Raw genomic sequence first — 13,811 nt, 5'->3', positions numbered from 1 at the left:
CTGGGACTGGTTTCCCGGACTTGTTTTTAAGTAAGTTCCCTGAAGGTGGGGGGGGGGGGTCAGGATGGAGCTGCTCTGGCTATATAGGCCCTTACAGGTACAGAGAACCATCCGGAAGCTTTTAAAACCCCCACTGCCCAAGCCACGCTAGGACCAAAGGGCATCCGAATCTCCTGGGGCTGGATTCAGGAATCAGACTATGCTAAGGTCCCCGCCACCAACAGACCTCTGCTTTAGGATTTGTTTGTTGTTTTTTGTTTTTATTTTTTTTTTTTGTAAATTGTTTAGGGCCTATTTACTTATTTTTTAAGATTTTATTCATCTCTTTGTCAGAGAGAGCACAGCAGGGGGAGGGAGAAGCAGGCTCTCCACTGAGCAAGGAGCCTGATGTGGGACTCGACCCCAGGATCTTGGGATCCTGACCTGAGCCAAAGGCAGATGCTTAATGGAGCCACCCAGGCGTCCCTGCTTGGGTCTTTTCTAATCTGAGGACGATCTCCTGTCTGTAGACAAGAGCGTTCGGAACTTCAGTATATATAGGAATCTCCCAGGAATCAGGTTAAAATGCACATTTTGCGAGGCTGGGGCCGGGTTGGAGGGTATGTACTTGGACAAGCCAGTCTGCAGACCGCGCTGGGAGTAGCAGGGCTGTAGGACTTTCCGCGGATTATTTAACAATCCTTGAGTACAATTACTTCGGGAACTAGGCCTCTGCTGATCCTGCCGGTGTGGGGCAGTAATGCGTTTGGCAGCTGCACTGTAGGCTTTGTGATTAAAAACAAAACAAATATTTGTGTTACTTGCCGGTCTGCAGTGGTGGTGACAAGAGGCCTGACTGCCGCGTGCTAAGAGATGAGCGACTATAAACTTCGGCCCTTCCGATCATCAGCAGAGAGCTGGCTTATCAGCTTTCTGGAGGCCCTTTTAAACAGTTGTTATGGGGGGGGGGGGGATGCATTTTATTATGCAGATGAACTCAAACCTCAGGTCGCTCTGTCCCAGAGATGAAAACTACATTACAAGGAGGTTTAGATTATCTGCTTGATATTTTCCTATGTAAAAAATACGTATCTATATCTACACACACACACACACACACACACGCACGCACACCCCGACCTACTATGTGTCCTGCCTGTCACCGGACGGTCAAGCCCATTTCAAGCTGCCATAATTGCTTTACAGTGTCACCCACCTAGCTACCAGGCTGAACTCCGATCAGCATGAAGTTTCACACCGCATTTATCACACGAGCCCACACAGCTGATAGATTTTGAGAGATCTTCATGCACACACACACAAGCAAAACTGGGAAAGTCTGCATAAGATCACTGGATGGTATCCATATCAATACCTTGGTTGTGATTTTGTGCTATAGTGTTACAAAATGTTACCGTCCGAGAAACCTGGGCTATGAGAGCTCTCTGTGTTGTTTCTGAGACTGTGTGTGCAAGTACAATTATCTCAATAAAAGTTTCAATTAAAAAAGATATAAAACCACTCACGGCCAGCCCTTGATATGCCTTTAATATGGGGGGGGGGGAGGACATACGTATTAAGAAAGTAAACCATAGGGAGGCCTGGCTGGCTCGGTCACTGGAGCGTGTGCCTCTCAATCCTGGGTTTGTGAGTTTGAGCTCCATGTTCTGTATAGAGATTAAAGGTAAGTAATAAGCAAAATAAAAATGGTAACTCATTAAATGCTAACTGCATAATAGCATAATAGGTACTGTGATAAACATTTTATTAAGACTTTAATCTTCACAACACTCTGTGAGGCATTATTATTATTATTATTATTTCTGTTTTCTGTTTTAGACAAGGAAACTGGGCCTAGGAGAGCTTAAGTAGTTTTTCCCAGAGTCACAGAATCAGAAAGTAGAAAGGCAGGACCCAAACTCAGGTCCAGAGCCAGCTACCCTACCTTATACCTTATTTGCATAAGAATGCTGTGTTTTGGTGGAAAGAGAAATCATAATAAGGGAGGAGGACTGTGCGGCAGGGGTGCGGTACAACTTGAAGTACCTTGCAGGATCTTGGCCTTGAAAGATGAGAGGAGCTGAGCTGGCAACAAGCCAAGCCAGGGCATTCCAGGCAAGAAGACAGAAGAAACACCACACGTCTGAGAGAATGCTTCATCTTCCAGATAAAGAAACCAGTGTGTTTGTCTGCTTTGCCACTCAGAGGTAGATGGAAACAGTATGGTAGAGGGTCTTGAATGCTAGGGGGATGTCGTAAGGTCTTCCTGGGTCTAGCCAGCGATCTGGGAAAGGCACTGATGAGGCCAAGGTTATATGTGAATCGCCAGCATTCACAAGGGACCCTAAGTGCAAGGTGTTTACAGTTTAGTACAAAGTAATCCATTGCCAGGCCCAAAGAGCAATGGGAAGCAGTTTGGTAATGGGAAAATTGGTATGTAAAGGGAACCAAAGAAAATATTTATGACATCAAAGGCCATAAAGTGGTTGAGACCAGTGATCATCACGGAATTAATGGAATTAAATCTCGTCCCATATGGCTACTTATTCTTTCCATTCTTGAGTGCCTACTATGTGGCCAGCATGATTCCAAGGACTTGGGATTTCTCCGTGAACGAAATACAGTGACCAAAACCCCCTGCTGTCAAGGAGCTCCCTCACCTTCTGTGCTTAGTGCTGACTCCTGATCAGGAAGATCCTTAACTCTCAAAACCGAAGATTGTACTTTCATACTGTACACTTGACATCCCATGACCCCACAGAGAACTGCAAATCTCTCTGGGGTGCATCTGGACATCGATGGAGAAGGGCAGACACAGTGCTTCTGGCTTAAGAGTGAGGATGATCTTACCCCCGTGTGGCTAGAAGGAAACTTAAGCCGGGCAGGTTGTCAGGTCTTTGCCTCTGAGTTGGATCGTAAGAAAAGAGCCAAACCAAGGTGAGGGATTGGCGGTATGATCCTTGAAGATGATTCAAGTTAGCCCGGGATACCCTCTCTGTTTTCCACTCCCAAACTGGAATTAACTTTGGAATCTTCCATAAATGGAGAGAGACTGGGGGCTTTCCAATCCCAGCCTGGGTAAATACTGTTTCCACACAAATCAGCACAAGATGGCCTTACCTTGTAAAAGCAGGAGGGGAAGACAGGAAGTAAATACTCCCGGAGACCTCTGTGTAGGCTACAATATTTGGTTCTTTCCTTGTTCTTAAAATGCAGACTGAGAGGTATGGACTTTTCCTCAGAATGCTAAAAGCAATATACAGATGGAGACAAACTACTAAAAGATAAGCTGACGGCCACTGTTTCTACAAAAGGGCACCTAAAGGTAAGTGCACCAGCCAAGAGTCAAGAGTGGGGAGATCCATCATTATTACCCCCGACCAAGGATTTTTAACCATTTCGAATTTTAAGTTCCCAATCCCTCAAGTGTCTGAGAATAAATACTTAAAATGTCTTTTTTACTTACTTATCAAAAAATTCACCAATTTTTTTTTTCCAGCAGTATTTTTAAAAAGTCTGATTTAGCTCCCAGGGACCTTCTCATGGTTTTGTGTCACATTTATAATGGTATGTAGCCCTTTGTTGTAAATCTGGCTACTATCTTGTATGGATGTAAGGGACTGGGGCATCTCCCACAGTTAGACAGTAACTTTCTGCATGGATAAAAGAATCTGCTCTCACTGTGCCCCTGGCCCTGGGGAAGAATTCTCCTGCTTTCGTTAAGCGAAGGGGGGTGGTGGTGGTAAAAAATGCCACCGATACAGAGCTCCCATCTCTAACTTCAGGCTGCGCAGAACCGTCTCTGAATCTACAACTTCCATTCACGTTTCTGGTCGCCCTTGAGTGCGAGGCTGGCTCTGTTACTGAGCACAGCATAGTGAGGGACAGTCCTACCACCTGCAGAATGCGAGCTCTCTGAAGAGTCGCCTTTATGGGTCTGAGGTACTTGCTGGAGTCGAGCCACAAAACACAAAACCCACCTCAGACCCGGAGCCGACAGCTGGAGGAGAGAGTGTGTGTGCGTGTGTAAGCGAGAGCCCCACAAGAACGTTGATGAAGACAAGAATGTGCACGAGACAGACTGCAATCCCCGAGATGCCCATTTTTTTAAGCTGCGTGGAGCTTGCTGTCACCAAGACTCCCAATCTCAGAACTCAATTTAGGGCACAAGCAGAGGATGACAAAGGGGGCTCCTTCCTTTAGTTCCTCTCTTTGTCTGCAGCTGAGGAAGCTAGAAATTGCCTCCCGCCGTGGTGGGTCTAACACTAACATTGTCACCAGCTGCCTCCTCTCCAAGTGTCGCTTTACCCGCTCACCCCCGTCACCTTTCATCATGAAGATAATCTGCCCAGTGAAATGCTCAATGTGGAGAAACAACGGTAACAAGGTACTTAGTTGAGCCAGGAAGAGCATTTTATGAATAGAAAAGAAAATGCTATGCCTACTGACATGAAAAAATTAACACTGCAACTTCATTTTGTATTAATCTTTGGCTAAACCATCTCCATGAACTTATCCTGGACATCCCCATCTGTGGGCCGTGGCATGTGATCACCCCAGTGGTAGGTGTTAAACAACCAAATAGCGTAAAGCTGGTTCTCCTGCAAAAAATAAAGTATAAGTGTGACTTTTATGTGGCAAGTTTGGCCGGTGGAGCAGACAGTTTGATCAGGAAAAAGTCACCTCGGATCTGGAGATATTTAGTTCGGTTGTCTCAGGACTGGGTCTTTAGAAACCAATGTATTACATGTTTACATTTTCATAGCCAGAGTTCAGTAACTATGAATGGATTTGGGAATATTTAATTTTTTTTAGAGTCTGTCTCATCTGCAAAAACAGCACGAGGTTCCTACTATGAATTTGGGGGGAGGGAGAACACAGGTCTGGTAAAAACAATTGAGTAACTTTTCTTAGGTGGTTAGTTACAAACACAAAATTGTGGCCACACAACACAACATCAGTCCAAAGCCCATTTGGGACCCTTTGAAATGAAAGAAATTCACATGTGAAACACAATATCTTTTGTGCATTATTCCCATTAATTTAATTCCATCTCTTTCAAATATACCCCCCAATCAGTAATAGGGTGAAACAAATTTATTCCCTGGCAGTATTTTCTTAGCCTCTCTAATACTTTGTGATCTAAGAAAAACAAAACAAACATTCGTTCAAAAATCTACTATGATTTTGGGGCACAGAAAACCGACTCTGTCCACTTTCCCAGCTCCACGAAACAGATTCCACACATCAATGAGACACACCGAAATCTTTCATTTTACTATAAATTCTGTTGAAAACCAACGCTTACCGTTTTCAAAGCGGTCCTGAAAAATGACTAAAGAGAATTGTTTTTTCTTTTAAACTCTTCACCCAAAACATTTGCTTGAAAAACGTTCTGAATAGGGACATTGCCTGGTAAAACACATGCAGTCGACAAAATATCAAATTTCTCTTTCCAGCTGTCCAGAATCCCATTAGTGCCGCTTACTCCTATCTGTCTTTTGCTATAATTAGGATGGCTTAGGGTTTATCTGGGCCTTTTTTCAAAACCAGATTTCCTTCCCAGCAGCAGCAGCTGTCATTCACAAGTACCCTCACGGTACTGGGAGACTTCTTTTGATTTGCACTGAGGCACAGTGATCATAACTACGAAGGGAAGGGAAACACACACATACACACACACACAATCACACACACACACATACACACACACACATACACAATCACATACACATACACAATCACACACACATACACACATATACATACACACATATACACACACACACACACACACACACACAAATACCTTTCATCTAGTAATTTTTTAAAAAAAGGAGTCTTACCCGAGGACGAGCACTCCAGTCTGGAACTCCACCTGTTTCAAACAGGTTCTGGACGGGCATCCCTTCTCCCGCGAAGCCTGAGTAACCTCCTTGGGGGAGTGAGCCCCGGGGAGTTTGCGGGGTTTTTCCTTCTCGCTCTGCTTGGACTGGACTAGCACATTGTCCTGCAGGGAACTGGGAATTGCAGTCAGCTTCTGCTCTGGCCCAAGAACCGTCTCTTTGATCACTCTGGGTTCGTGGGTGCTTAACGGGTTCTTTGGGATAGAAGAGATTAAAGGTGCTTTCTGTTGTATTCGCTTTCAGGCTGGGGCTCAGTTTCTTGGGTTTTCCTCTCGTGCTGGGCCACCTCAGCCTGGCAGGTTTCTCCGAGCCTCTCTTGGTCAATGAACCCTCATCCCCTACTCTTCCCTCGGCTGCGATCTCCAACCACTGGCTCGCCCCTGGCTTTTCTAACTCACCAGACAAGCGCTGCATCGCCGTCTCGATCTCTGCTTTATCTGTGTTTAGCAGATGGTCACTGGTGAATTCCTCTCCTGCCTGATGGCTGTCTCTGGTTTCTCTTCGAATTCCTGGATAATCATTTTCAGTAGCCTCGGAAGCAGCGGGTGGTTTATATCTCCCCGGGTCTGTCACCGCAGACGTCGCGTCCCAGTGAGGTCCCAAAGTCAGAATCATCCCCGTTTGCAGGGATGAGGGACTGTGGGTGGAGGCTTGGCCGCTCCTCACCCCCACTTCTGGGGGTTGTGAGTGATAACCACAGAGGCCAGTGGTGGCCTCCATAGGCCCGATGTCATCCGACACCCGAGACCCACAACCCATTTCACCGAGGAGATGCTCACACCCACCCAGGCAACACGCACTGGATTCCATCTCTTCGTCATCGCTTTCTAATAAAAAAACATGCTCAGTCCCCTGCAGTTTCCTTTGCCAAACTGCATTAGAGTAATCCGTCATAACGTCGGAACATTCCAGATACTCTAGGTCATCATCTGAAAACTCCTCGGTGCAGGTTAGGGTTATCTCTGGGCAAAGTTCATAGTCACTGTCAGAGTCTTCGCTGGACACCTGTGGGCTGACTTGCTGCTTGATCGCGGCCCTGTCACCTGGGCAGACGGATGCAGTCCCCTCGGACAGCGGCAGGCTGAAGCTGACGTATTTCTGTCCTGTGGGGTCTGCTTGGCCAGAGTCCGAGACTCTGTCCTGAGGGTCATCACTGTGTAAGGCATCCGTCAGCCTCGATCCTTTGGAATGGACTGTTCTGTGGCAATATACATTGTGGTTGGTGGGAATACGACTTAAATTAGAAAAAAGCAGCCCGTCTGCGGCTTCCTCGGCGTCACCCAGATCACGAGCCTCTCCGGTTGGCCTCGTTCCTTTAACATCCAAGGGATTTTCCAAGCTGGAGGCATGAGGGTCACTACTGGCCTGCAGTGAGCAGGAACAGCTGAATTTGGAGGAGGGGGAATCAGCTGACATGGCAGTACCTGTGGAGACATTTTCCTCCCCCTCACGAGGATGTTCTTTCTCATCAAGCTGATCTGTTTTCTCCTGTGCACATGCCTCTGTTGCGTGTCTCCATCCCATGCCCCTGCCATCTTTCGGGTCAGGAGAGAGCTGTGGGTTCTCTGCTGAGCACTTGACTTCAACAGAAGCAGAGCAGCAAATCATTCCAGAAGAATTTTTAGCTGAGATTTGGTAAACAGCAGCGTCATCTGGGCTACAGCTGGGATGAAGAGAATACACAGGTAAGTTTGCCGCATTTGGATGGATATGCCAACCTTTCTCACGTCATGGCACACAGAAAACCCCCAGGATTGTTGCTGTACCCTCAAGGGGATCTGTGGTCTCCCCGCAAAGGGGCTTGTGAGCTCCCCGCAAACCAGCTTCTGAGTTCCAGCTGCGCTCACGCTGAGAATCCAGGAAGCTCTGCACTTTCCCGTAGAACTTTCCACATGCTTGCCCCAACTTGAAAAATGCTGAGAATTATTCAGATGAATGGGGAAGCATCTGATATTCTAGTTTTCTTCTTCTCTCCTTTTATTTTAAGTCTTTTTTATGCTATGGGAATTTGAAAAAAATATTATCTGGAGGGAGACCTTGTACACAAACAGCTGAAGAATTCGACCTCATGCTGTGGAACAGCATAAGCAATAGCTCTTCTTAAGCCTGTGCTGAGAAGGCAAGGTTCCTGCCAGGAAGCTGTAAAGGTATCAGGCTGGGATTATGTGTATGAAGAATGGTGCCATTTCTCTACATTTTACATGACTGTGAAGTCTAAGCCCCATCCCACGAGACCCTCTGCCTGGAAACTCATGTCCACATGCCATCCTGACTTACCTAGACCAAGCCAGGCGTTCGGCTTGGATCCAGCAGGGAAGAAACTGGATCCTAGATCATGCTGAGCCTGCTCTCCCTGCTCCAGGAGAGACGGTGCTCCCGGGGCCCCTCCCTTTATTGACTCCAGCCTAACAGGCTTCGGTGACCTTTCCGACTAGGGCCTCCCTTCAGGCTCCACAGTCCCGATAAACACTTGTTACACTTGTTCTAATTTGCACTCTTTTATCTCAGTGTAGCTATAACATTGCTGGTCTCACTCCACGCATTATCCAGCTCAGAAGTCAATCAGCATTTTCGGAAGGCGGAAGCTATGGGTCTGGCCAGATTTAGAGGTCATATTTAGATATTTATTGACTGATCTGTGTACAATGTGCACCAGTATCTAAGCCAGATGGGTCAGTGTTAGAGACTCAATGGCACAGAGTCTTATTCTCTGTCTTCTCCCTGAAGGCCTCCCTGTGTCTCTCCAAGCTCCTATGTGCTTGTAAGCCCTCAATGTTGGGTGCCTGCTCGCACATGCCCCATTTTTCAAAAATCATAGATTAATTGCAATTTTGTTAATATCTTGGTCTTTAATAATTTGGTTCCCAAGTAGAAGCCAGTCAGGGGTGGCTGAGGCTGGCCACCACTGATCTTTGCGTGTGCCTTGGCCAACAGCATGGGGAGAGCGGAATTCAGGGTAACTTTCTAGAGGAAATAGTACCTGCCCCTCCTGTCGACTTCACAAGGTTATGCTGAAGTTCAAATGAGAAAAATCAATGTGAAGGGGCGTGGCAAAGCAGAAAGTTTATGCCACATATATTCTATAAGAATGTAGAAGTGAAAAGTGATATTTACACGATGGGATAGAGACAGGAGCTGACACTGCTATGGCAATCGTAAATGCATCAAATCAATATGTTGTATACCTTAAAACATACGCAATGTTGTATGTCAACTATAACTGAAAACAAAAAAAAAAAAAAGATGTGAGAGTGCTAAAACCAGATTACCTCAGGTTCTCAAGAAGTGTGCAGAAGAATCATCAGGAAACTGCTTAAAATTTTTGAAACAGAAACCCATGAGTAAAAGGCCTAAGAATCTGCTTTTAAAGACCCTAAACAGGAGTGCCAGGGTGGCTCAGTCAATTGAGCATCCGACTCTTGATTTCAGCTCGGGTTGTGATCTCAGGGTCATGGGATCGAGCCCCATGTTAGGCTCCGTGCTCAGCAGGGAGTCTGCTTCTCCCTGTCCCTCTGTGCCTCCCCCTCAAATAAATAAATAAATATTTTTTAAAAAATATTTTTATTTATTTCACAGAGATCACAGGCAGAGAGGTAGGCAGAGAGAGAGGAGGAAGCAGGCTCCCCAAGGAGCAGAGAGCCTGACATGGGGTTCGATCCCAGGACCCGGGGATCATGACCTGAGCTGAAGGCAGAGGCTTTAACCCACTGAGCCACCCAGGGGCCCCAAATAAATAAATGAATCTTAAAAAAAAAAGATCCCAAACACATTCTGCTACAAATTGTCCTGGGCCTGCCCTTGGAGACAGCCTCATCCTCATCCTCATTACTTACACATAGATCTCCTCAACTGAGCTGAATTAAACCTGAATAAAGAGAAAGGGGCCTCTGTTTGATATTCACATGGCCCACACCACTGCCAACTTGCCTCTTCTTCCTTAGCTCTTGGAGACCTGTCCTCAGTTTTGGACTTAAAAGGAGCATAGGACAGTACCATGGTCTACTGGGACATCCCAAGTAATTCTGATTTCCTGATTTATCCAGACCATGATCCCAGTGCCAGAGAAACCACCCACCCTGAAAGCACCAAGACTTATGGAAAAAACAGAAGGGAAGAGAAGAAAATAAGACAGAGAGACCAAAGGACCAGGTAAGAAAGCATTAAAAGTGGGGAACAGAGATGGTTCTCAAGAACCAAGGAGAGGAAACCAAAGAAATTTTAGGAAAAAATGTGGAGAAAATGATTGAATTAAATATATTTCACTTCTGAATGACTAAATAAGAGAAGGGGAGAATGTTAGGATTTAGTAACATATGATTTTATGGAGTATGTGTTTTGGCCGATAAAAGATTTACAAACCATCTTAGGTTTACTTAAGAGGAAAAATATAACTGACCTCTCAGAAGTTGATTAGGTAGAATTCTTCTCACTGGCTAATTAATGACCTCTTTTCAGAGACTTATGATTTGTGGTTGACATGTCCTTGATCGTTATCTCTAAGCATCTTAAAGAAGAGAGGGAGCAAATTCAGCCACGAGCATGGCATTTGTTGAATGTCCCCGCTAGTGAACAATGTGCGTGCCACTCCCCTGCGTGCAAAACAGAGGGTTGGGGGGGGGGGTTGAGTAATTTCCCTGAAGTGACCAAGTTGGTCAGTGGTGGAGGGGGCTAGGAAACCAGAGCCTTCTACTCTGAAGCCAGGTTCGGTATGTCATGTTAGAAAACTCACATTCAGAAAAGGGAAGTGGCCAATGTAGAGAGACCATTTTTGCAAATAATGCATTTCTGTCCTAAGTTTTCATCTTCATTGGCCAACTGACAACACTTGTGACAAGTTCATTCTGGTGCCCAGTATTACATTGAGTGCCGAGCCAGAGTCAAGGAGACGCGTACCACGTCATGTCCAGCCCTAAAATGACTAAAAATTTCCTGGGGGAGACAATCTGAATTTCTGTGAGAACCTTGTGGGTCAGTTCTGCGCTGAGTTGTCCGGGGCAACTGGAAGAGAAGAGAAGCTCAAAGAGGGGACTCCGGTGGGAGCAGCTGGAAGGGTGTGAGTAGGGTTGGGTTTTAGAATCTGCAAGATGCTGGCAGAGCGAACTGTGTGCCCCACAGTAATTTGACAGGAATGCAGAAGCATCCCGGAAGAAATTCCCCAAACAATTAGTTGCATTCCCTCCTTGTGGATCTTTCCTTTTGGCTGAAGGAAGCAGCAGCATTCCTCCACCTTGATGTGAAAGTCTTGCTGGAATCCTCTACGTTCTTTCTAAATTAATCATTTCCATATTAAAGAAAAAGAGCTACATGTGACCTTAAGTGGATGGGGCTTCTTCTGGGCTTGAACCCCCTGGGTTAGTCTAAACCAGAGGTTCTTAAATATTTGAGCAGCAAGAACTCTTTATAGACTCTCAAAAACAACAGAGGACTCCCAAGAATGCTTGTTTACGGGTTATATCTATCAATATTTACCATATTGAAATTAAAACAGAAAAATTGAAAATGTTTATTCATTTAAAAATAACACAAATAAGCTCATTAACGTTAGCATAAATAGCATATATGATATATAATAGCATATATATAGGAAAATACATGTATTTTTCCTAAACAAAGTAAAATTTCCTAAGAGTGGCATTGTTTTATATTTTTTCACACATCTAATATCTGGCTTGATAAATGATAGATTTTTTTTTTTAAATCTGCTTCTGCATTGTGATGTAATAATACATTGTTTTGGTTGAAGTATATGGAGAAAATCTGGCCTTGCACAGATATGTAGTTGGAAAAGGAAAAGTATTTTAATAGTCTTTTCATATGATTGTGGAAAATCTTTGATACTATACCAAGAGTGGTTGCAATGTCGGATCGGAAACCCTATCAGCAAGTTACCTAAAATCCATTGGCTTTGACTGCATTTTACATGCATCTTTACTCAGACGTGATTTTGTAACATCATATATTGTTCAATTGGAGGAACTTAGTTCGTGAGATCTCCTAAACATTAACACACTTCGTTATACATTTTTTTTAAAGATTTTATTTATTTATTTGACAGACAGAGATTACAAGTAGGCAGAGAGGCAGGCAGAGAGAGAGAGAGGAGGAAGCAGGCTCCCTGCTGAGCAGAGAGCCCAATGTGGGGGCTCAATCCCTGGACCCCGGGATCATGACCTGAGCCGAAGGCAGAGGCTTTAACCCACTGAGCCACCCAGGTGCCCCATTATACATTTTTTAAAATCACATTAATTAATATTCCTACTGATAATTTGGAAGTATTGGGAAACTGTCAAGCTTCTGATGAAGGATATAAGTTTTTGAAATTTCTAGTTAGGGAAATAATACAAATATTAATTGATCATAACAATATAAGTCAATTCTGTGCTAAGTTGCTTGGCAGAGCAACTTAATTGGAAGGGCTGAGGCCATCAGTAAAAGAACAGAGTAAAGAACTTCTGAACATTTCTCCTCCATAAAAGCAATAAGAATGCTGGCAAAATGTATCTGAATCGGCTTTTTCAGAATTCTGAAAGTCAGTTGGAAAATCTGAGGAGGGTTTATTCAAGAAAAATGGCTGAATCTCAGGAAAAATAGCAAATTTTCTGGTGGTGTCACTTTCCCTGTCCTACCCCTCATCCTCATCTCCATGGAGTCCGGTAAACCAAGTGTTGACAATCTTGGTGAAAATCAGCAGTCTGGCAGCCACCAGAAGGGGCAGAACTGCAAAGCCCCATTCCCGGGGAATTGTCATCAGACCTGTCCGGTGGCTCCCTGAACAATCACACTCACAGGACTGTCTTTATGTGTTCAGACTCAGAGTTCAACTAGCAGGAACAACCTTCTCCCTGAGACATTTGTTCGGAAAATATTCAGAGGCAACTATTTAACATCATGGCTGCCTGAGGCACTAGAAAACTGGTGAGACAAACAACAGGCTAACCAAAAAGATTAAAAGGGAAGGCTAGGGAATGAGATGTCCACAGGGGCCATTGATAATCTCCAGCATGTTTCTGGGAATCCAGAGGGCCATGCGCAGGTGTATGGCTGTGAGCTTGTCCAGGGCTGTATGCGTGCTCAGGAAAGACCTGAGAAGACATTAAGCTCTCAACTCTAACTGACCTGAAGGCTCTATGCTAGCAGGAAGTGAAGGCTAAGACAGAGTTTTCCACTGCTTGGCTAAGTGTTGAAGGCATGCCCCACCATGTGCACAGAGCTCCTCAACAAAAAGTGGGAGACTTACTGGTTCCAGGCATCTAAGGACATCTCCTTCAAAATTAACCGAGCAGAGACTTCAGTGATCACAAACAACAAAGAATACAGATTTAAAGAATTAGCTCAGAAAAGTCACTAAACGAACAACAACAAATGGTGGGAAAGGGGGAGAATCTGCTTTCCAGAGTGGCCACATTATATTGTTTAGAATGTCCAGTCTTTGCAAAACAATTAGAGACATGCAAAAAAAGAATAAAGCATGGCCCATATAGGGCTGGGGGGCAGGGAAGGAGCAAACAATAGAAAACATCTGTGGACATGCTAGATAGAGATTTTAATTAACTATTTTAAGTATGTTCAAAGAACTAAAAGAAGCTATGTCTAAACAACGAAAGGAAAATGTGAGAACAATGTCTCAGTAAAGAGACAGAAATTGTAAATAAGAACTACATGGAAATTTCGAAGCTGAAAAGTATAATGACTGACATGAAAAATTCACTAGAGGGCTCAAGAGCAGAGGTGAGTCCGTGAACTTGAAGATGATGGATTGAGATTACCCAGTTTTCAGAGCAGAAAGGAAAAAGAATGGTAAAAAGTGGACAGAATCTAAGAGACAACATATGTATAAAGGGAGTCCCAGAAGGAGATGAAAGAGGCAGAAAGAATATCTGAAGAAAGTGGAAGTTCATAGTTCAGAGAAGGGACTGCAGTGATAGC

General features: G+C 44.6%; 1 protein-coding gene across 1 annotated transcript in view; it reads right to left on the bottom strand.

The window, feature by feature from the left end:
* LOC111154273 (alpha kinase 2) overlaps positions 1-13,811 on the bottom strand; it is a 116,076-nt gene that overhangs the window by 64,041 nt on the left and 38,224 nt on the right. The window contains exon 4 of the mRNA XM_022513782.1: positions 5,826-7,548. Within this exon, the coding sequence (XP_022369490.1) occupies positions 5,826-7,548 (1,723 nt within the window). The remainder of the gene's footprint in view (positions 1-5,825; positions 7,549-13,811) is intronic.

Source organism: Enhydra lutris, unplaced genomic scaffold, assembly GCF_002288905.1.
Source record: "Enhydra lutris kenyoni isolate GAN:26980312 unplaced genomic scaffold, ASM228890v2 scaffoldscaffold36, whole genome shotgun sequence".
NCBI lineage: Eukaryota > Metazoa > Chordata > Mammalia > Carnivora > Mustelidae > Enhydra > Enhydra lutris.
This window is presented reverse-complemented; position numbering and strand designations above follow the sequence as displayed.